This window comes from Parasteatoda tepidariorum, chromosome 10, assembly GCF_982258835.1.
Source record: "Parasteatoda tepidariorum strain Cologne lab strain chromosome 10, Ptep-v5.0, whole genome shotgun sequence".
In the NCBI taxonomy this organism is placed as follows: Eukaryota; Metazoa; Arthropoda; class Arachnida; order Araneae; family Theridiidae; genus Parasteatoda; species Parasteatoda tepidariorum.
This window is the reverse complement of record NC_141764.1, coordinates 97,080,012-97,105,116: the sequence shown is the minus strand read 5'-3', so window position 1 is coordinate 97,105,116 and position 25,105 is coordinate 97,080,012. Positions and strand designations below refer to the sequence as shown.

General features: G+C 33.3%; 2 protein-coding genes across 2 annotated transcripts; both read left to right on the top strand.

Annotated features, from left to right (window-relative positions):
- Positions 1-4,734: 4,734 nt before the first annotated feature.
- Positions 4,735-7,761, top strand: LOC147803128 (uncharacterized). The gene has a single exon (XM_087152914.1). The coding sequence runs from the start codon at positions 4,735-4,737 to the stop codon at positions 7,759-7,761; it is 3,027 nt and encodes a 1,008-aa protein (XP_087009040.1).
- Positions 7,762-22,177: 14,416 nt separating this feature from the next.
- On the top strand, positions 22,178-23,580 carry LOC147803127 (THAP domain-containing protein 2-like). Its single transcript, XM_087153450.1, has 2 exons — positions 22,178-22,537; positions 23,276-23,580. Exons 1-2 carry the CDS (start codon positions 22,337-22,339, stop codon positions 23,408-23,410), a joined length of 336 nt encoding a protein of 111 aa, XP_087009576.1. The 5' UTR covers positions 22,178-22,336; the 3' UTR covers positions 23,411-23,580.
- Positions 23,581-25,105: the final 1,525 nt, after the last annotated feature.

The following is a 25,105-nucleotide window of genomic DNA, read 5'->3' as shown; positions in this document are numbered from 1 at the left end:
TTTCATGATTATCTGCGAACATCCTGAATTCTGCATTTTCTTTCATCATGGCTTTAAATCGGTGCTCCCAGAACTCAATTACCTCATATACTGGTGATCGAAATTTATCAGAAGTTTCCTTAGTTTTCGCCAGTAAAGTTGCTATAGGGCGTTTCTTGAGAGGGTGAATTGTATTTCCCTCATAGCAGTCTGAACATCCATGATAAAAACAGCCCTGTGAAGAATAAAAAGCCATAAAGATTTAATCAAACAATCATTATATACAATGAAAGTAATCATGCATTAAATTAAACTCACGTGAAACTGGTAATGGACTGGAATTTGTCTGCAAAATCCATCAACAGACACACCTCCAATCTTCCATTCAAAGCGTGTTCAATCGTTATGTCGTGATCAGCAGCAACAAAAACTAGCCATCTGATTGCATCAGAGCTGTAGTTGGTACTATTGATGTATCCATTTACAGGAACCATCACTATTGTACCTGATCGCAAATGTCTACTCCTTAGACAGCTATGCAGGATGACGCAATAGTGGTATAACTGAAGAAAAAAAAGTGTGAATCACTCGTTTGAGTTAAATTACAGTACAGATTAAATGAACTAATAAAAACCCACCAGAATGGGTCTACACCAGATATTCTAATCATCTCTTCTCTAAATGTCGAACAACTTCTCCTCAAAATATCTACATCAGATCTAAACATAAAACAAAACGCATTTTTTTTCGTTGCATTAAAAAACACAAATTAGTCATCGGTAAATATTAAAATTAATTACCTACAATACTCCAACATCTCCTTTTGAAAATCGAACTCTTTATTTTACTCATACCAGACAAAAAACTCGGACTTGCTTTTACTGGACATCGTGTCCGGACAAAAGAAAGACGGTTCAGGAAAAAGACCCACATATGCCTGATTTTCCCTTCTATTGAATAAGTGCAAGGGTGCTACGCCTGCGCCATTTGCAACAAACTGGGACAAAACGGCATAACTGCGCCATTTTGCGACATTCAGCTCAATTTCTGCCAAAGCTGCGCCATTCTGAGACAAAACGTCCAAAATTTGACAAACCTGAATTCAGTTTCAAATATTAATCCGCATCGCCGTGAGTCATTGGAGAGCATTTTGCTGTTCACGCTTCCTAAATACGTCATTTAAATGTCAGAAATTCCGTTTGGCGAATCAGCTATTGGAATGCATATAGAATATGCCTTTCGTGTCTACAATTGGATTATGTACAGCAGTGAGTAGCAATCAGTATCGTATGCACGTGATCTTGTAAAAAAAGAGGGACACAGTTACGTCATGAGGAGGGAAATCGTAGCTTCAGCTCTAAGAGCGGAGTGAACTAGCCTTTCTATTCTCTTTAGCCCTGATTAATTATAGCTAATTTAGTGAGTATTAGCTAATTTAGTGAAATATTACAATAAACTTTCCAGTTTAGACCAAGGCAATTTAACTGCTATTTACCTAAATAATTGGACCGGTAATCAAAGGCTAAAGAAAAACAGTCCTTTTAGTCATGTTAAATCACAACTGCTAATCGCTGAAAATACTGAACCTCTTTATCTTCATAGCAATCTCAGTACTTGCTTGGATCTTTCCAATGTTAGTTTCCATGAAAGCCTCCCTACCGTGCTTGATAAGAAAGACTGTGTGTCTGACTTCCTCAGACAATTGTCCCTGGAAATCATCAATAAAATCCCTCCAAACGACATCAAAATATTCTCTGATGGCAGTAAAATGGATAGACAGACTGGCAGTGGAGTATTTATTGAAACACCTCGAGAGAACTACACTCTTCATCAACGAAACCCTGATTTTTGCTCTGTCTTTCGATGCGAACTAATTGCAATCGACAGGGGACTAGAGAAAATCTTGAGTGAAGGGCACCTTGGAAATACTTGGATACTATCTGACAGCCGTAGTTCAATTCAACACCTCAAAAATTGGGCCCTCATTGGAGATAAAACCAGTTTTTCGATCTTACAAAAAGTAAAGCTCATTTCCCAGCAGCATGAGGTCCACTTTCAATAGATCCCGTCCCACGTCGATATCCACGGCAACGAGTTGGCTGACACTCTCGCAAAGAAAGGACTAGACCATCCAGTCCCTTCCACCTCAGAGCTTACATACCTTGAACTTTTGGCAATGCAAAAGGCCCAGAACAAACAAAAGTGGCTGCTTCCACCTACTCATTACTGGTATAAAGCAAAAAGACCAGGACTCTCTCTATCTCTTCCTGGTGACAGGCAAACCAACACTTGTTTATCCCGACTGGCCAGTGGACACCTGAAAAGCCTCACATTTTCTGCTAATCAAAAAAGCTTTCCTCTTTGCCCTAAATGCCAACAAAACCAGGCATCTCCTGAGCACATCTTGAACTGTTTAGGGCTGGACTGGAACGACATTCATTCCACTCCCATTCTGGTTTCGGATTTTCTTAATGTTAACGGATTTATTGATCTGGTCTGACCCCGTCAGACCAGATGGGAATTAGCAACAACAACAACCTGTGGGCACGGGAGTTCTCCAGGGGTCCGTTTGGAGGGAAGGGTATAGAGGGGACAGAATCCTTTTTTGGGGAAAAACAACCTGAAAGGGAAAATAGATTTTCCACTTACTATCGCTTAATCATATATTCAATCGACGACATTTTTTTTAGCCATTTTGAATAATGTCGGATATAAGCTACTTAAAATCTTCAAGAGTGGGGTATTTGATACTGTATAAAAATTATTTGTTTACTTTGCACAGTAAATTTAAAATGAAACTAGTTATTGGAAATGTGAACAGAAAAATTGCACAGCGAAACTCACTACAATAAATGGATTTTTGAAAAATGCTATGGCGACACATAGCCATGCTCCGGATTTTCATAAAATTCGCAGGAAAACGTTTTACAACAAATTAAAAAGCAGGTGTGAGACGGAGTTCTCTGAGGCTATTCCAAGAATATACAGGTAAGAAATTTATTTTTAAAAATGTTATATAGTATGATTTCATTTTAATTTTTCAATCGAGAATTTAATTTCTAGATAAGTCAGTTTATATATATATTATTATTATTCAAGTATTAATTTCTCTACTAGAGTCTCATAATTTTGATTTAACCTATATTTGATTTAACAAAACTGAGGATTTGAAGGGAAAAAAATCCCTTATTTGACTAAGGCAATAAACAAGAGACAGTGTTTTTAAACTAAAGTAACATATTGAAAATTGCTAATTTAAGAATAAAAATTTTTTTTTGCACCAATTAAATAATAATTTTTACAAGTAAATTTAAAAATAGAATTTGTTAATTTATGAAAGTCATTAAAAAAAAACTCTCTGAAATTTAATTACAAATTTTCCAAAAGTTTATTCAACCTAAAATTGATTTATTCAGAAAGTATTGGAATTATTCCCAGCCTTGTATAGAAAACTTTTTTTTAGAAAGTAGTAAAGCCATGAATAATTTATGGTACTGCAATTCGCTTATTTAATTGTAACGTTATTTGTTAAACTTTCTCTTTTAAATATAAGGACATAACAATTTATATACCTATTATCAGTCATGGAAATTTTTTTCCATATGAAAAAATTAACCATCAAGTAAATATTAAAAGGAAAAAACTGAAAATAAAAAACCTAAAATTGAAAATCAAAATAAAATAAATTTCTTTAATTAAAACAGTTAACGTAAGTTGTTTTATAGAACTTAATTTTTATAAAAATTACTTAATTTAATATAAAAAACTATTGAAGTGCCATATTCCAACACACTTCATATATACATTTAAATTAACAAACCATCAGATAATCACACCTGGCAATAACTCATAGATAATATGTTAGAGATATTTTAAATACATATCTTTAATGCAGATCTTATTTTCTCCCAGCTTATCGTAAAAATATTAATCAAATATAATTTCAGAAATAAACCAAAGAATATTTAATTCTGATTTTTTTTTTTCTTCAAATTTTTAAAAATTATTATTTGCTTTTGAAAAAGCAGTAAAAAATTACATAAAATTTAAAAAAATTGATGAAGTTGTTATTAAGAAGGGAAAAAAATGGTTGTTTCAAAGTGCATTTTTAAATATAGGGTACTTATTTTTAAGAAAATTATTACTCCTTAATTTTGGTAACTAGCGTAAAATGTCTCAAAGTTTCCCAAAACATTATTTTTACATTTTGAAGGATTTAAAGAAACTGTGTAGGATTGACTAGCATTTTAACTTTAAAATAAAAAAATTAATTGCTGTTAATTCATCATTAGACATTTTTCTCTCTATTCTAAAAAAAAGTTTTAGCAGTTAATTTTGTCCCCTGAAAAACTTTTTAACTACGTGATGAAAATCTAAGATTAAGGAATCAATTCATTCAGAATCTTTCAGGGAAGACATTTAGGGCATTCAAATCTTTTACATAATTTTAAATTTTTATTTATTTTAGTTTTAAAGCACGATTTTGCAGTTAATAATGAAGAATAACCGCCGTTCACAACAGCCAATCACATGTCTGAAAACGGCAAGCTTAAAAAAGCGATTTACAAGTCTGAATTTTCTTTTTCAGAGATGCAACCAATCACAAAATAGTTAGAATTTCATTCTTCAGTTTTACAACATCTCAACTTATTTCGTATTGATATATTGATTAATCTGATTATTTGTTTTCTAAAACGTTAATTCGTAAGTTTAATCTGGTTTTAAATCTTAATTCGATTTGTTTATTTACAAGTAATGCATAAAAAGAAAAGACCTAACATTACTAAAAAGTCGCAACTCAATGCGAAAGCTAATCGAAAGCGGGAAAAACGTAAACTTCATAGTATAGAAGAAAATAATGCTCTTTTGCTTATACAACCTAATGATGATTCAACTAACAAAAAAAAAGTTAAACTAACAAAGGTTGAGCTAAAAGAGAATGTGTGTAATTGCTACACAGTCGCAACAACATCGACTTTCATTTGCCCACATCAAACCAGACCTGTAAATACAGAAAATGTGGTTGGAATGCACACTGTACCAATTCGCTTTCGCAATGTTGACAATGATATGGACCAAAATCCTAATCCACCTATTTTAAAATCAAAACAACATGAGTTTGCTGGTGATTTATCGAAATTGTTACCTATCAAAGTGGCAAAACATAGTCTTGGCAAAATGTTTTCAAAATGCAGTTATTGTGGAGCTTTGAGATTTGCTTCTGCAAAAGGGCGCTCTGTTAATTCTTGCTGCCATAATGATAACATACATATACCTCCGCTGCATGAATATCCTTTATTTTTGAAAAACTTACTTCTTTCTGATGAGCAAGAAGCAAAATTATTTAGGCAAAATATCCGTGTATACAATTCATCATTTGCGTTTGCCACTTTTAGTGCTAAATTTCTTCAAGATGAAAGCAGAGGTCCACCGTTGATAAAAATTCAAGGACAAGTATATCACCATGCGACAACATCCCTAAATTCAGCAACCAATGCTCCAAGGAATGGACAAATATATATTTATGACAGTGTTGAGGAGGCTATTAAACTACGTATGAATTTAGACAATCTTCAGTTGACAAGGCATATTGAAAAATTATTAAGGGAAGTCAATCCATATGCACAGAAATATCGGATGCTCAGAGATTTAACTATTCATGATAGTGAATTTGTTTTACAATTTCAAAGATTTATATTCGATGATAAAAGAAGATACAATAAACCTACTTCTTCTGAATTAGCTGCCATTATTGTTTCCAAAGATGGTGTTGTTCCTGTATGCGATTTAACTGTATATCCTAAACAAGAAATAAGAGAAACGAGTATAATAAACCAAAGATCTCAACATGCTGATCCTATGGTCTTTCCTTTACTTTTTCCTAAAGGCGATTTAGGATGGACTTATCAAATGCCTTCGCAAAAAGGAAAACAAATAAGTCCAATTCAATATTATGGGCATAGGTTAGCCTTACGACCTAATGGTCCTTTTAACCCGTTATTGCATGCTGGAAAATTATCTCAGCAGTATGTGATAAATTGCTATTTGTTGGTTGAAAGTCAGCGATTAGATTTCATTACAAACAATCAAGGAACCCTGCGCACTGAATGCTATCAAGGGTTAATTGACCATGTTGAAAGGAATTCTTTAAATGAAACTGACAGAGTAAGGTTGGGCACAGCTGTTATACTACCAGCTACGTATATTGGGTCACCTCGAAGTATGCAACAACTGTATCAAGATGCAATTGCTATTTGTCGGAAGGTTGGAAGGCCTGATTTTTTTATTACGATGACATGTAATCCGCAGTGGCCAGAAATTACTGAAACTTTAAAAGATCATTTCATTAAAGGTACTACTGTAAATGACATTTCAATAATCGTCACAAAGATTTTCCAAGCTAAAGTGGATGAATTAATTCATGACTTAACAAAAAAACATGTTTTAGGCCCTATTGTGGCATACGTTTATACGATAGAATTTCAAAAAAGAGGGTTCCCACATGTTCATATTCTTGCTTCACTCCGAACAGACTGTAAGTTGTTAAAGCCTGAAGATGTTGACAGATTTATAACTGCTGAGCTTTCTGATGATAACTATCTTCGCTCTCATCAACTAAAACACATGATGCATGGACCTCATATTGCAGGCCTTATTTGCTGGAATGAAGAAAAAAAAGAATGCTCAAAAGGATTTCCTAAAGAATTTATCAATGAAACAGATATGACAGGTGATGGTTTTCCAAGATATCGGAGAAGAAATAACATCAATAAATTATACCAATATCCTGCTAAAATAAAAGGCACCACTGTGTATGTAGATAATCGCATGGTTGTACCTCATAATCCGTATCTTTTACTCAAATTTAATTGCCATATAAATGTTGAATATTGCTCCTCAGTGATGGCTATTAAATATATACATAAATATATTCATAAAGGCCATGATAGAGCCGGAATTGCTATTGTTCAAGAGGACAATGAAATTGCAAGCTATATAGATAGCCGCTATATTGGGCCAATGGAAGCTGCATGGCGATTAAACGAAATTCCACTGCATAATAGAAGTCACACTGTTGTTAGGCTTCAAGTGCATCTTCCTGGCCAGCAACACATCAGATTTGAGGAAGGCTGTGAGTCTGCTGCAGTTTCAAATAAAAAAGCATCCCTTACCATGTTATTAGCGTGGTTTAATTTGAATAAAGAAGATCCAACTGCACGTATTACTTTGTACGGTAATATACCAGAAAAGTACTCTTGGAATTACAAATTGAAAAAATGGATGCCAAGAAAAAATAATGTCCATGTCGTAGGACGTTTAATGAATGTTTCTCCTAGAGACTCTGAGAGGTTTTTCTTGAAACTCATTTTATGTAGAGTTCCTGGAGCTTTCAGCTATGAAGATCTGCGAACATTTGAAGGTACGACGTATAAAACATTCAGAGAATCAGCAATTGCTATGGGTTTAACTGAATGCTGTGAAGAATCTACAGCAGTTATGGAAGAGGCAGCAGCTAATATGATGCCTAAGCAATTAAGGCACTTTTTCGTGTACTATTTAATATGTGATGAGCCATCAGATGCAGTAAAATTATACAATATTTTTCATGAACAAATGATTGATAAAGATGCCGATGCCAACGATGCTTTAATACACATTGAACAGTTGTTGAATTCTGAAAATAGAAGTTGTAAGGACTTTGGATTACCCGAGCCCCCATTATATGAAGAACTGGTTTATGCTATGGATATAAACGAATCAGTTGAAAAGTTTACTCTCTAAGTTTAACGAAGATCAACTGTTCATTTTTCAAAGAATAATAAAGTCTGTCTCCGATGAATCATCAAATCAGCAAACTTTGTTTTTTATCGATGGTCCAGGAGGAACTGGCAAAACCTTCCTATTTAAAGGATTATATCATTATTTTGTGTCAAAGAGCATGAAAGTTGCTTGTGTAGCTTGGACTGGCATTGCGTCAATGTTACTTCCATCTGGAACTACTTCACACAGATTTTTTAATCTGCCTATTGATCTAAGTGACGATGGGATTTGTATTTTAAAAAAATGTGATAAGATTCGCTTAAAAAATGTTGACGTTATTATATGGGACGAAGCAAGTATGATTCCCAGAAAAGCAATAGAAATGATCGATAGAACTTTTCGTGATCTTCTAGCTAATGAGATACCATTTGGTGGTAAGATAATAATTTTAGGTGGAGATTTTCGACAAGTGTTACCTGTCGTTAAAAAAGCTACACATATGCAGGTTATTAATGAAACTATAAAATACTCTTTTCTTTGGCCATTTTTTGAAATCCTCCATTTGACAATTAATATGAGAGTTAAAGCTGGTAACCAAGAATTTGCCAATTGGTTGTTGACAATTGGCAATGGAGAACTTTTACATCTTGATGCAAGCACTCCTGATCTTTATTGTAAAGATATCATTTCTTGGTTTTTTGAAAAAATCGATTGTCTTAATACTAACTTCATTAACCACATCATATTATCACCGCAAAATGATGAAGTTAACAAAGTTAATGAAAATATTTTATCACGTGTGCCAGGTGAAGAGATTATAAGTTATAGTATTGATAAGGCCACACTATATTGAGTAGATAAATCAGACGGGAGAGAAGAAGAAGCTACTTTAAGGTATTCTATTGAATATTTAAACTCCATAAATCTCCCGGGACTGCCACCTCATCAGCTCAAATTAAAAGTTGGATGCATTGTAATGCTGATCAGGAACATATCTATTGTTGATGGCCTTTGCAATGGAACTCGATTGACTGTTCTTAAAATAGGGAAAAGAGTATTGACTTGCCAAATTGCTACTGGTTATAAAAATGGTAGTATTGTCAATCTTCCAAGAATAGAATTAAATACATTATCAAGTAATTCTTCCTTACCATTTGTGCTTTATCGACGACAATTTCCTGTTAGATTAGCTTATGCCTTAACAATTAATAAGGCCCAGGGCCAAACCTTCGATAAAGTTGGGCTATATATTGAACGGCCTATTTTTTCTCATGGTCAATTATATGTGGCATTGTCAAGATGCACAACGAAGGAGAACATTAAAATATTTATTAAAGATGATCCTGTCATTAACAATATTGTATATAGAGAAATATTATAACATATATATATAATGTCAAATTTATAAATGTTTAGCGTAAAGAAAATGCTATTGGTGCATTGTTTATTTTAATTCCGCAAAATTAATGTTTTCATTTATAGTTATTTTGCTGAATATTATTAAAATATTTTTTTAAAAATTACCCTGTTCTTAACAATATTGCTTATTGAAAAATATTATAGTGTTTGCATATATATATATACAGGGTGTCTCAGTTAAGCGTTTCAGAACTTCTAAGAGGGGTAGGGGGCATGCTGACGACTCGAAATCATATAGCAATGTGGGGTCGGAAATGCTTTCCTGAAGCGGTGACGTACACGGAAGCACCATAAAGAAAAGAGACTGTAAGTGAAAAATCGTTATAATAATACATTGAAAAAATTATATGGTACATGGGCCAAAGTAAGTGTTCGAAGTTTCTGCCACCGGCTACAGTGTACACCTCACATCTCCGGCTCATGGACATTCGAACATTCTGCAATACTCCAGGCATATCTCGCAGGCAGCTACTGCGATTCTTGCAACCAGTATTATCAACAGGGGTGTCATAAACCAGTGTTTTCATATGACTCCAGAAATCAAGACATGATAGGTCGGGAGACTGAGGAGGACATATAATTTTTTCAATGTATTTTTATAGCGATTTTTCACTTACGGACTCTTTTCTTTATGGTGCTTCTGTGTACGTCACCGCTTCAGGAAAGCATTTCTGACCCCACATTGCTATATGATTTCGAGTCGTCAGTATGCCCCTACCCCTCTTAGAAGTTCTGAAACGCTTAACTGAGACACCCTGTATATATATATATATATATTGAATTAAATGTGTTAAAAATATATTCATTTCTTTGGGACAAAGTCTGTATTATTGTGATTATCATTTTTTTAAAACAAGTTTCATATTAAGATTATATCTGCACATTGATGTTAATTTCTGACAATTTTGGCTCATTTAGAGAACAAATAGGACATAGAAGGAACTGTAATCAACGAAAAAAAGTGACATTGATATTGACACACTGCTTATTCTGCATTTAAGAAAATTAATTCTTTTCGATGATAACAGTTAATATTCAGTTTAATATTGAAATATATGAAATCAAAGCATTCTTGGTTTTGCGAAGCAAACCAAGCAAGAATTGCGAAGCAATTCTCCGGGGGTTGGCGAGCGTCAGCGAGCAGGGGGCGGAGCCCTCTAGTTTAAAAAAAAAATCAATTTTATTACATTAAAAATAAAATCAATATACACTGGTTATCATAAATTAAGGAAAAATAGCGATAACTCTTTCAAAAGTAAGCCAAACCGCGCAAAATTTGCATATGTTGTCCACTAAGAGTAGCTGAGTAAAATTGCAATATGCAAATTAGTGGCGCTGCACTCGGCTTACGTCATCTGCCTGGAGCATAAAAGTCCAAGTTTGAGAGAAAGCACACAAATTTTACTGTGATTGCGACATTGAAAATCTGAGATAGCCAATTCGTAATAATGACCTCTAGGCATCATTTGCCTGAAGAACTACGATGGAGAGCCATCGGGAGACTAGAGGCAGAGCAGAGTCAATCAGAAGTGGCCAGATGGCTAAATGTGAGTCCATCTGTGGTTCATAGACTTTGGAGGCAATTTCAAACCACAGATTCGGCATCTAGGAGGTTCAGTCAAGGACGGCCAACTGTTACGACCAGTGCCGATGACCGATATTTGACATTAAGTGCACGCAGGAATAGAACCGCTACTCCGACACATCTTAGATCCTCTCTTGCTGCAGCCACCGGAAGGTTGGTGTCAACGTCAACTGTGCGCAGAAGGCTCCACGAAGGTGGTCTGTATGCGAGACGACCAGCCATTTGCGTGCCGCTCACATCACGCCATAGGAGAGACCGTTTGCAGTGGGCCCGACAACATGTCCACTGGACGTCAGATCAATGGAGGCCTGTTCTCTTTACGGATGAGTCCAGGTTTAGTCTAGAAAGTGACAGTAGACGTTATTTGATATGGAGAGAACCTGGGACCCGTTATCATCCATCAAACATCCGTGAAAGAGATGCATACGGAAGAGGCAGTGTCTGTGTTTGGGGAGGCATATCCTTAGGAGGGCGCACATACCTCCATGTCTTTCCAAGGGGAACCGTGAATGCTCAGGTTTATCGAGACAACATCCTTGATGCTTATGTGCGCCCATATGCCGGGGCAATTGGTGATTGCTTCCTGTTACAGGACGATAATGCAAGACCACACAGAGCTCGCATTGTTGATGATTATCTTCAACAGGAAACAATTACTCGCATGGAGTGGCCAGCTCGATCCCCGGACTTGAATCCTATCGAGCACGTTTGGGATGCTCTAGGGAGGCGTGTATCTGCCATCAATCCGCCCCCTCAGACCCTTGCCACGCTTGCAACTGCTTTACAAGAGCAATGGCTCTCACTTCCTATTGAACTGATAGACCGCATAATTGAAAGCATCACACATCGCTGTTTGTGCTGTATTGCTTCTAGAGGCAATCATATTCCATATTAAAGGTACTTTTTCTATTGCAAATCGATACTTCCAATTTGTTTATTTTATACATGTGCTAATTTCTATACTACTATTAATGTCTGATAATTTCTTTTTATGTTGTTTAATACCTTACTATGTGTTGTATATTGTGGGTAAGTTTCATAAAATTCCATGTGTAATTTCTTGAGTTATCGCGATTTTTGTGAATTTTCCTTAATTTATGATAACCAGTGTATTTCGTAATAAATCATTCACTAGGTGTACAATACCTGTTTTTGGAATGACTTGTTCTTTGTGAATAATTTCACCTTTGTTGTAAAATATTATGTACTTATGCTTATCGTATTTTTTGTTAAATAATTTATTTATTATATATCAGTTTATAGATGGCAAAGAGAAGAGTTTTTGTGGTTGCCATGGTGATGGTTTAGAATGTAAATAGTTTTCAGAGAGTAAGAGATTGCGTAATTTCTTGAGTTATCGCGATTTTTGTGAATTTTCCTTAATTTATGATAACCAGTGTATATAGTCATTAAAAATAAATTAATGTTGAAATAAAAAAAAAGAATCTGTGAAGTTTAACTAAGCAATTTAAAAAACAAAAAATCTACTTTAACTCAGAAAATTGGAAATATAAATCTATATATTAATAGGCTAGCAATATTTTGTCTCGCTAAAAACTCCAAAACTACGCAACAGAATTAAACAAATAAGGCGACGTTTTAAAGGTATAGTTATGTAGATGTGCAATAAGGTCTTAAATTATGAAAATTTCCTTTAATTAATTAATAAAATTAATAATTTAGTTTCAACCAATGAGAATTCAACAAATCATTTTTCGGGTGGTTTGCATAAGCATTGTTTCCGTAAGCATCGTTTGATTTAAAGCATTTCTGAATTAATAGATTGATAAACAAAAATAAGAGTGGATAAAAAAAAACGGAACTGAATTTCTTAAAAAAAGAATTCAATATCTTTAGTTCCTTTGATAAATTTTTAGTTTCAGGATAAATTTTTTGTTTCGTTACAATAGAATGGCAATGGCATCGTGCGAATATTCAAACCAAAACAAACTTTCTACAAACAATTATTTTGATTTGAGATTTAAAACGATATCTTAGTTATTTAGTTCTATTTTTATTTATTTAGTGCCTGCTGCCTAAATAAAATGCCTGCTATCAGGCGTCGAAATATCTCTGGCAGACGTCAGAGAAATGAATGGCGGAATTCTAAACGGGAAAGCATTTCTCGCCGAAGGGAATCGCCACCTCTACAAATTCGAGATTTTTACAAATCTGCATTGACTGTTCATGACGATTTTGCCAGTTGTACCCCACTCTGGTCGCGCAGGACTAGTTGAGAGCAGTGTGAAATCCTGGCCATTTTGGTCTCAAATCATAAAAATGACGCTAACTCAAAACATGCGAGCCTTGCCAAGTGAACGTGAATTTATTAAATTTCTTAAGGAAATTGGCAATGGTACCCCTGATGATCTTATTGAGATACCAAACTTTCTGATCAGCTCTGCTTCTATCATTGATGAAATTTACGGTAATATTCCGGAAATTGTTCAAACTCCTGAGATAACAAATCGGGCAATATTGGCTCCGAAGAATGAAGATTGCGAGGAGATTAATCACCAAGTTTTAAGAATGATGCCAGGTGAAGAAAGAACTTACTTCAGTTGTGACTCAGTGGTTACTGACAACGAACATGAACAGACTCTCTATTCCACTGAATTTTTAAATAGCCTTTCAGTGAGTGGCTTACCTCCTCACAAACTCACATTGAAAGAAAATGCCATTGTTTTACTGATACGTAACCTTAACACTTCAAAGGCACTTATTAATGGTACGAGAATGCGCGTCAAAAGGTAGCACCGGAACTGTTTAGATTGCGAAGTTTTAACAGGTGCTTCATCTGGACAGCGAATTTTGATTCCAAGAATAAATTTGAGAAGCTCTGGAACACTACTACCATTTATTTTAAACAGAATTCAATTTCCGGTGATTCTTGCTTTTGCTATGACAATAAACAAATCACAAGGACAATCAATTAATAAGGTTGGTATTTACTTACCGCAACCAGTTTTTGCACATGGACAGTTGTATGTGGCTGCCAGTCGAGCCCGATCATTTGATGGCTTAAAGTTTTTTATTGCTGATACAGATGAGCAAGGACATTTAAAAAATGATCAGAGAGTCTTTACAAAAAATATAGTTTATAAAGAACTTTTGTGAACAAAACTATTTTGTTTTATGTTTAATACCCATTGGAAATAGGCAAGGGGACCTTCCAGAATCAAAACTCCCCATGAGAAATGAGATATGGCGACCTCCTCGCGGTATTTACATTTAAATTTAACAAATAGGTATAACACATTTTATTCAAAATGGACTCAAATCATTAAAATGATACTCACCCAAAACACTTGAGCCTTGCCAAGTGAACATAAATTTACTGAATTTCTTCACAAAATTGACAATGATACCTCTGGTCATCTTAAAGACATCATTGATGAAATTTACCGTTATATTCCAGAAATTGATCAAACTTCTGATAACAAACCGAGCAATATTGCCTCCGATAAATGAAGATTGCGAAGAAATCAAATCCAAAGAGGGATAAAGCAAACGCTTTATCCTTCTGAATTTTTAAATAGTCTTTCTGTGAGTGACTTACCTCCTCACAAACTCATATTGAAAGAAAACGCCTTTGTGTCGAAAATTTTCATCGGAACAGTTTAGTTTGCGTAGTTTTAACTGGTGTTACGTGTGGACAACAAATTTTGATACAAAGAATACATTTCAAAAGTTCAGGGACACTACTGCCATTTATTTTTGACATAATTCAATTTCCGGTGATTCTATTTTTCGCAATGACAATAAACAAATCCTCATAAAAACGCTTACCCAAAACATGCGAACCTTGCAAAGTTAATGGGATTGTATTAAATTTCTAAATAAAATTGGCAGTGGTACATTTGGTGATCTTATTGAGATATATTCTCTGCTACAGCTCCAAATTTCTCAGCTACATGAAGAAAAGATAATCAAATTGTGATGGGGGCAGAGAAGTGTATAAATTTCATTAAGTAATTGATTTCAATATCTGGCATTTTTATTTTAAAATTTAAATTTGTTAAAATGTTTTTATAAGATTGCGAAGCAATATGCAACGGAACTGCGAAGCAGTTCTGGTGGTTGGCGAGCGTAGCGAGCAGGGGGCGGAGCTCCCTAGTTCATATAATTTAGGCAATTTCATACATATTGTTTAATACCTTCTATTTCATCTTGCATTGTTCTTTTTTTCTTTGGTATTTAAGATATTATACATAATGATTGAAAATAGAATTAGTAGTAACTACAGAGAATCATGTCGAGCAGGCATAAGCAGTGCCATTTGTTATATTATGTTGGTACGAAGGTCAGTAACATATATTAACAAACAGCTGATAAGAGATTTACTATGTAAATACAGTATTTAACTTTTTACATATTTCTATAGTCTTGGGTTCAAATGTTTTCTCTTAATTATCATTTGGTTATTTCAAAAATTCAAGTCATAATATGATATATCATTTTCAGGCAGGAAATCGGAGAGTTTGCTCAGACAGTCGAGACAGCAGTAAGTCTGCCAGATTTAAAAACTGCCTGTCGCACAATGTACAGAGCAAGGGCAAAGGCATTGCCACCTTTGCCAAGCACTCTAAAAGATATTGTAGTCAATGGGCGAAGACAATTGATGGAAGAGAATTTCTCTTGGTCGATGACCAGATAACTGCAGAAAGGATTTTGGTTAGTATACTTTTTTCCCCCTTTTTATATACACTTTACACACCAGCTCACACTTTTCTGAAGAATAATTATTTCAAATGATACTAAGAACACATTAGTTGGCAAAAATATCTTTTATTTTGCCAGAATACTCTATGATATGTTTATTATGCATTTATATCCATGCTAAATTTATGTATGTGCAATTGTGGTCAAATTCTTTTAAATTAAATTTAAAAAAATGATACATAAAAAGAAAAGCTTAAAGTTTGCTTTCACGAATTAAAAAATTGCTGAAAATTTGGTTGCAATGCTATATTAATAATAAAAATATTTCAAAAGTTGCATTTTACTCCTAAAATGATAGAATAATTCATGTGTTAATATTTTTTAAACTAAAATAATAATAATAATATTTTGAGTTAAGAACTAAAACTAGATACTATAAAATACTTATTTTTAGAAAAATTACCTAATGTTTTGTCTTATTTTTGAAGTTGTTTGGTTAGAACACCGATAGTTATAAGTAAGCATTTCAGAGCGCAAAATAAATAATCTAGGGTTAAAAGAATAACGATTTTTCCCCACCACCCTTCTCGCCAAGAAAAAAAAAAGCCTTTTTGTGGTTACAAAAAATTGAAGTGCATTGTTGAAAATAATTAATAGACTAGATATCCAGGTGTCAATAAATTACAACATCAAATGCTGTCCCTGGCATTAAATATCCAATTATTCCACAGAAATATTCAGGTTAATAACAATGAAGCAACAAACTTTATAACACAAAATAACACTGCAGTGTATATTTTTAATTATATGCTTGTAAAAGAAAATTTCTTAGCATTTAGTTTACTTTTTCTTGGCATTTATTTTCTAAGTGAAAGGAAAAAAAGAGAGATAAAAACGAATATTGCTTATTTTTCCAGGACAAACAAAACCTCTTATTTAATAATGCTTTTAGATAATATAAAAAAATAATAATAATTCTATAATATTTGTTATTGCTTGAACTTGGATGTGAGAAGTTGTAACCGAGGTAAAATGTTCAATATAAAAGTAAATTTTGCAACTGAACTCTTTTTTGCAACTCTATGTTATGCCCTTCATTGCTCAACTATATTAAATAATTTTAGCACGTTCACATGTCTTTTTTTTTGTTGCTTTTTGTGACGTGTATAAATGTAACAAAAAAATTTATGGCAACTGTCTTAATGTGGAACTGACACCATATCATGTTTTTAACTGCCCTGCAGTCGCTGCAGGCCTTCACCTCTTAAACTACCCCACAGAAGAGGATTTGTATTCTTTTAATGCCATAGAAATAACAAAAACTATTTAAGCACACCATGAAATATGATTCTATAGAGGATACGACACCAACCAACCAAAAAATTTATTTGATTTTCAGATGTTTGGCACCAGGGAGAATATTGTGCCAATCCAAAAAAATTTACTTAGACGGAACTTTTAAAATGGCACCAAAGCTTTTTTGCCAGCTTTATACCATTCATGGTACATACATGGGTAAAATATTCCCATTAATCTATGGCCTATTGCCTGATAAGACGAAACAGACGTATTTACGTTTGTTTCAGCACATCAGCAACCAGGCTTGGATTAATGGGCATATTTTTAATCCAGAATGTGCCAGGATGGATTTTGAAGCTGGCGCAATGAATGCTTTAAAAGAAACCATCCCTTGGATAGCGATTAAGGGGTGTTAATTTCACTACTCCCAGTTGATTTGGAGGAAGGTAACTAAATATTGAGTCTTAATGTTATGCAACATTTAATTACTAAATTAAGTTTATTTTAAAAATCAATTTTATTCATACTGGATTTAAAAATTTTCAAATGATATTAATATTTTTTTTAATAATAACTATATATATTAGAAAGACTAAAAAAAAATCAAGGTTAAAAATTTTTAAGTATTTAGAAAAGTATTAACACTTATTCTAATGTCAACATTTTATTTTAGGTTCAAGCGCTAGGTCTGGTATCTGCATATATCAATTGTCATGAAACAAGGAGGGTGATACGCAGATTATCAGCCCTTCCTCTTGTGCCTCTACACCAAATCGAAGATGCCTTCTTAACAATAACGAGTGACACACCAATAAGCAGCCCCCAAATGGCTGAATTGAACCACTACATGGAAACGACATAGTTAAATCCTGATGCTATGTTTAGTTCGTAAGTTCTGTAGCAAATCTTGGCAACTTATTTCTAAACAATGTGTGCAATTGTATTTAAACACATTATTCTAAAAAGCAATATACTTCTTAATTTTCATTCATACAATTTTACAATACATACAATATTAGCAAGAAAAAGAAATTATGAAGTCCTTTCTTCGAATTTTTTTTAGAGGCACTTCTCAGCGCTTCGCAACTGTTTTATATCCAAGGAACGCTACACACTATGAAAAATTACTTGTGGAGAGCATACGTTAAAATAAATAAAAATATGTAATGCATAGACCAAAGTTTATAGTTTGTCTAAGTAAGAACACCCCTAGCCATTGTTCTGGTGACTATGGAAAGCGATATAACTATTTCAAGTATAGGTGTGAGGTTAGGTTTTGGCTAGGGAATATTTTTCTTTGGGCTATTGTGTTAGCCCTAGAGGGAAGAGAAACTACCCTCCCTGAAATGCACAACTCTAGGACTTTGTGGATGAACTCAGACATTGTTGGGGGGGGAGGACTTCTTACTGTAGGCAAATTATATGTATTTGTGAATTATTTAGTAGAGTTACAGGAGCATAATTTTATAATTATAAAAATATAAGTAAAATGAAATATAAAATATTGTTTTCACATTTCCTCTAATAAATTTTGTATTATTGTATAAAATAAATCATAATATCTAAAAGGAAACTTATGAATTAGCATCAATTTAAAAAAAGTTCTGCTGCTCATTCTTTTTCATAAATTTAAATAAGACAATCTCTTGAGGGCCAAAATCGCAATGACTACACCAGAACTTTTTCGAAAGAACTAAATTTAACGTAAGAAAAAAATCATGCTGCATTTTAGATTTAAATACTAGAATATTCTATCATTATTTAAAAATGCCTTATTTTTAATATTTTATTTTACAGATCCATTTGAAAACATTATGACAATATAAGGACTAATAACCATGTTGAGGGTTCCTAACTAAGCCGCAGAGGACAAACATCTACACTTTCATAGACATGATCAAGAAATTAGGACATGAAAATGAAGCAGAGAAGATTATGCTGCTATGTGAGGCACAAAACCCTCCAGTACAAAAAAAAAACAGTACTGGCTTGCCAACCAAAGACTTGCTTCTGTAAAAGGAAGATTTAACCTAATGACTCTAGGAGATTATATGGACGCGGCAGCGTATTATGGACAGTTAAGGTAGCCTGCCGTAAAGCTTTTTAAATAAATATATATATATAACAAAATAATTTTAAATTGTTACTACAAATAAAAATAATTTAAGACTGGTGAATTTCTATATTTATTTTTCACGTACGTTCAAAAACAATTGTGCTGTTCTAAAATTTTAGGCTTAAAATTGTATACAAATTTAAAAATCACAGTCAATATTTAAATTTCAACCTGAATTTATTAAAAACATACATTTAGCAGAACTAACACTAAAAGTTATATTCATTCTAAGAACATTTCAGAGAGAGAAAAATTTTTTAACAAACAAATAGAGGTCTATTAAAATAATCTTCCAATATTTTAAGGAGAGATTTTAGCATTATTTATATTCAAGTTGTTCCACTCGTTATTTAAATAGTGCACTACACATAAAGCTTCAGAGAAAAATGTTATGCACAATGTTTGAAGCCAACACTTTATCTTCCATGTTTAAACAAGAAGAAATTTTTTTTTTAAATAACTAAACTCATAACATGATGAACATAGCCTTCATTAGATTTCGAAGCTTTTGTAAATATAGAAATAATTCAAACTTCATAAAGCCTTCAAGCTTTATAAACCTTATCTTATGTTGAATATATTAACTATCAGCAAAAAGTTGGCATTCTCATAAGTCATTAATGGCTGATAAAAGCATACTTCTTTTATTTTTGTTATTATAATAACACATAGATCAATAAGTCCCGAGACTAACAATGAAAACAAAATTTTTTTATTCATTAACATAATCACCTTTTAGGGTGATACAATCGTTCCAACGCTTTTCCAATTTTTCAATACCATGTTTATAAAAAAAATTATCTTTCGCTTCAAAATAAGCTTCAGTTTCAGCGATGACCTCATTTGAGCCAAATCTTTTTCCCTGGAGCACTTTTTTAAGATCAGCAAAGAGCCAGTAGTCACTGGGGGCTAAATCTTTTTTGTTGCGAGTAAATAGCGATAAACAGCTTTCTGAATCATCGACTCGTTGCTGTTTTTGTTCCATCGAAAGCAATCGCGGCACCCACTTGGAAAAAACCTTTTTCATGCTCAGTTTTTCATGAAGGATAGTAAATACACTTCCATATGATATCTGTGTCATCTCAGCAATCTCACGGAGCTTCACTTTACGATCTTTCATTATAATTTTTGTCACTTCACTCACATTTTCCGGTGTAACGGCTTCCACAGGTCTACCAGAGCGTTCCGCGTCATTTGTGTCGGTACGACCACGTTTAAACTCGGCAAACCACCGACAAATCGTTGCTTTTGATGGACAAGAGTCCGGGTAACATTTGTCAATCCATTGTTTCGCTTGCACGGTGTTTTTACCCATTAAAAAACAATGTTTTATCAGAACACGAAACTCTGTTTTTTTCCATTTTTTAAACAAACTACAAAACGACTTTACTCCAACCTCGATAACTCAGCTGTTTCTGGTCCGATCGACTTAAAATTTTGACACGTTTCAAGCAAAGGTTAGTACTCTACAAAGACCTGGTTACTGGTTTACTACGAGCGCCATCTCTGGGTTAGTCTCGGAACTTATTGATCCATGTGTTAAAAGCGTCAGTATAACACTGCAAACAGTTTGATTTCATTTTTAACGCTCTTTTCTGCATCTTATACTTTTGTTTTGGTTACTGTTTGAGTTCCTTTGATGTTGCCATTCAGTAGTACATAATCTTTTTTATTTGTTTTATTAATATTTAAATGATCATACTGTTCTTTCATTAGACCATTCTGACTGCAACAATTTTTCATGTAAATAAGCATTCTCTCAATTACACATTTTACGAGTGTCAATGTATTCGATGCATGTGCACTTTTACTGCATGCCATCACAAGTCAGATTCGCACAGGCACGAAATGTCTTACTCACATTCAATTTCTAAACATCGGCAAGGCAAGCGTTTTTAAAGTTTTTGCGCATAGTGTAAATGTTTCCCTTGAAACTACGTGTAAAGGACTATTCTCTAACTGGATGCAAAAATAAATCGAATATGCGAATTCAAAAGCAACTTGATTAAAGAGCTTAATGCGGATAAATATATTTAACTTATCGGATTTTATTGGAATCGTTAAAATCGTATACGCGCTTTTTTCGCTTCCAGAGAGAACGGTCCCTGAGACGAACTGCGCAAATTGCATGAATGTCAATACTCTTTTAACTTCTCGTCCCGCAGTGGACTGATCGTTAAGTCACGGTTCCCAGCAGATCATCGAAGTCAAGCAGCACTGGCTACGGTCAGTGTGCGCGTGGGTGACCACTTGGATCAGCCTGCGTAGGGACCGAGGGTGTGCGGTATGGGTCCTCGTTGAACTGCTCTACCGTAAAGTGCTCGACTTCGCGTGCAGGTCGTCGGGCTACCGAAGCGGGGGTGCCATCCCCTCTACAGAGGATCAAAATTGCGATGGCAAGTCTTCGGATCATACTCAGGGATGTTTCCCAGACCGTCGCCAATACCCCTCTGTGCAGCTCTAGGGCGACGTAAATGAACAACAACAACAACTTTTAACTTCTCATCCCTAATCAAATTTTAAGCACCCAAGAGAATGGTCTCTAGCACACTTTCGAGTGTTAGCGATTCTTTTTATTGTGAGAGTGAGCCCCCATACTCACAACTTTCAAATTGCATTTGTAACCACATTTATGCTAGCTTGAGCAGTTCCCACAGTAGTGTAGCTGAATTTTTGGGACGATTTCATGAAACTTCACACGTTTGCCCCATACGCTCCTCGCAGTTCTTTTTTAGGAGTAATAACATTGTATGGTATCGCTTTAAATCTGACCTGTCTAGATAGTTAGTAACGTTGAATCTTGTCGAAACATTAACACACAGTATTAAATATGTTAATGGATTCCAAGATATTTCTCTTTCTTTTTATTCTAAATAAAGAGTTATGAGATGATCATCTTAAATAATCTTGTATTCATAAACTTTAAAAACCCAGTTTGGGAACTATTAGTTAAATTGCCTGCGTAATGGATATAAACTCCCGGTTCCAGTGAACCGAATTTCGCCCCCCCCCTTGAAGGTTCACTATACCGAGGTTTGACTGTGTGTATATATATGTCGGTGTTTTTGCATCATAAGATGAAATAACGACGATGATTTAACAATCAAACTTCACATAGAAATAAAAGGAAATAACAGTGACATGATTGGTGAGAGCTGCCTTCTCGGACTCTAACCCATGATCAGTCTACCACTGAGGATATTTCACGTCAGCATTGTGGTTCGTGCAAACCGGATGCGGAATTCGTATCGACCATCCATCTCCGGGATTCGAACCAATATCTCCTAGAATAAGGAAGGCCTCAGCACGGGTTAACATAAATGAAAAATCCGATCCGTTAGTAGTCCAACGAAGTAGACCTGAATGGCTGCCACATTCTTCCATTAGCATTGGCGTCATTCATAGCTTTGATTTTGGCGAAATGGAATTCCATTACAGTCCTTCCCTTTGGCGCCGGTTCTTCCCCTTCCACGGGTTGTGTTATTTTTAATTCGTTTTTGCGAAGTTACAAGTTTATGATAGCTACTGTTGGATTACATATTTGCAATTTATATTTATGTGTCATGCCTTACCATTGCTGTGCAGTAAACTGCAAAGGAAATTATGCTAACGGTCCAAAAGTTGCCGTATTTAATTTTCCCAAAGATGAAGCTCAGCAAAGACGTTGGCTACAAGCACTCTCACGGAAGGATTTTATCATCACTAAGAATTCTCGAGTAAGTTTTTTCACTTATTGTTTATTTCTGTTGAAATCGGGGTTTGTTGATTTAAATCAACGATTTCTTTCTTAAAATAATCATCATATAGTTAAATCAAATTATATTAATTTTTTTGGAAAAAAAATATATTAAATTTAGAAGGCATTTTAAATGAGATTGTACAAATTTTTCATGATTTTCGTAGTTTTAAAATTTGTTTTAATTACATTTTTGTGTGAGAAAGTTTGACAAAATGTGAAAACATAAGGCAGGCTATAAGACTCAAACAATATGAAACAGAAAATTTAAATCATTCAAAAAAATCACAAACCTCTGTTACAACAGTTCTATAAGTATTTTAATATTGTTTTTCCTCGTGTGATAATTTAAAATTTCAACTGAAATTAAAAGTTTTACTTAAATTTTAATTTGCATCTCTTACTTCATTGGGTATTTGTGCATTAGTAGTCTTGCTTTTGTGGGGGAAAAAATAGAAATTGTAATTGAAATTTTAATTTGAATCTCATATTTCATTGAGTAAAATATGACTTTCAACAAATATTTTGATTTTTCTGAAATTGTTTTTCGTTGAGTTTAAAAATATTTTAAGAGTGAGAACATTAAAAGTTTTTTTTTTTTACTTCAAATATGTAAAAAAGTTTATGACATCAAAACTATAAAGTATTTAGTATAATATTTTTTGAAGAAATAGTTAAAAATATAAACAAAATACTTGAAATGTATATTTGTTTTTAGGTGTGTGAGAAACATTTTTCGTCGGATGTCATAGTTAAAGAAACTGTGAAAACTGACCCAAAGACTGGTGAAATAAAAACAATTCTCCTAAGTCGATTTAAATTGAAAAAAGATGCCATACCTACCATTTTTTAAGGTTGTCCAGAGAATGTTTTTTTTTCAACATTAAAATATGAAATCAATTTTTGATACAACTTCTGTTTTTTATTTGTAACTTTTTAAACAAGTAGCATTATAATACTTTTTGAGTTTATTTGAAAAATATTTTGTGTGACTAAACTAATAAATTAATATTTAAGTGGTCATCCTTTTTATAAGCTGAAGAGATTTCAAATGAAATCTTGCATTGTTTATATATTTCTATTTGAAATAAATACACAGTTTTGTTGCTTGCTTCATCACTTTTGATTTTTGAAAGCTGAGAAAAGCTAGTAACTTGTAAATAATTTTACTATACTACACTAATTTGAAATTGGTTAAGTTCAATAAGGTTAAGGATATAACTTTATATCAGCTGCCTTAAAAAATGAAAATTTGTTTTCATAAAAAATTTTACTCAATGATAAAATTAATTATTATATATAGTTCGATTTATGTATATATTTAAATGAAAGACTAATAATAAATGCTTACATACATAAATTGCCGAATAATATTGTCTCATTCCTTAACATAAATTACAAAAGGTATATTAGAGTGCAAACCTTTTTTCATTATCTTTATTTCAATTGATAATACAATTAAAATAATTTGTCTCAGAATATTAGTATATGTTCGATAAATTTCATTCTTTTCAGTAGAGAAGAAAAGTGCTTAAAATATTTTATTTTTTGAAAGGTAAGTTTCTAATTAAAAACTAACTCATATAAAGTATACGATCGAAGCTTTTCTGAAAAGACGCAATAAGGATCCGCGTTGGACTACTAAGGATTAAGAGGGTTGTGTCGTGCTGAGGCCTTCATTCTAGGAGGTGTTGTTCGAACCCGCTTAACCTCATTGGAAGGCGAGCGCTCGATCGCCTGAGTCGGCGGATGATATGTATATATTAATCATATCTAAGGAACTAATTAATAATCAGTTTTTTATTATTGCAGTATAATTTAATTAGGTTTTAAAAATGTCTCTTCGAGTGGCACAGTTGGATGCGTAAATTTAAATTAATTATTTTTCATAATAAATATTTAAAAAAAAGGAGTTTGAAGAGCGAAGTCTTGAGGATAAAACAATCTGAGGATATCTACAAACTATGTTTTTATTATTATTTTTTAATTATTTAGTTGCAATAGTTAATTATCCACCTTTCTTAAAGTTTTTTTGTTCTAATATTATTATGAGTTTACTTTTAGTATTATTCTAAATTAACTAAAAGTGTATTTCTTTTCTTATATAAAAAAATCCTGCATCATTACACTAATATGTAACTTTTATGAAAAACATTGAAAACGGTAGTAACTAAATAATTATGCAATTATGTAAATAAGTTATATTTATTTATTTATATGGTAAGCTCAAAATGAAGCAATTTTAAGTTAAAATCTGAAATTAATTTGCTATAAAATTTTCAAAATTGTTAATATGAATTAACTTGGTACTACATTACTATGCAATCTGTTTAAAAAGTAAATTTATTATAAACGAAAGTTGGAACAATTTTAATTGGACATCTAATTAAATAATTTAAAATTTTCATGTAGCAGTCTGTTTGTCGTTAAAAAAATAAACCTAATAGCCAAGCATTCTCAAGCTTTCCTCCAGGTTACATTTGAACAAAACAAAGTGACAAATAGTACTAATCTTTCAACTTTGATGCTAGAAGCAAGCTATTTAAGA

What these genes read in the sequence shown, in the direction of transcription:
- LOC147803127 (XM_087153450.1), top strand. Translation starts at nt 22,337, where the DNA reads ATGATAGCTACTGTTGGATTACATATTTGCAATTTATATTTATGTGTC. An exon ending in TCATCACTAAGAATTCTCGA is followed by an intron (nt 22,538 to 23,275) that starts GTAAGTTTTTTC and finishes ATTTGTTTTTAG; the next exon opens with GTGTGTGAGAAACATTTTTC.
- LOC147803128 (XM_087152914.1), top strand. Translation starts at nt 4,735, where the DNA reads ATGCATAAAAAGAAAAGACCTAACATTACTAAAAAGTCGCAACTCAAT.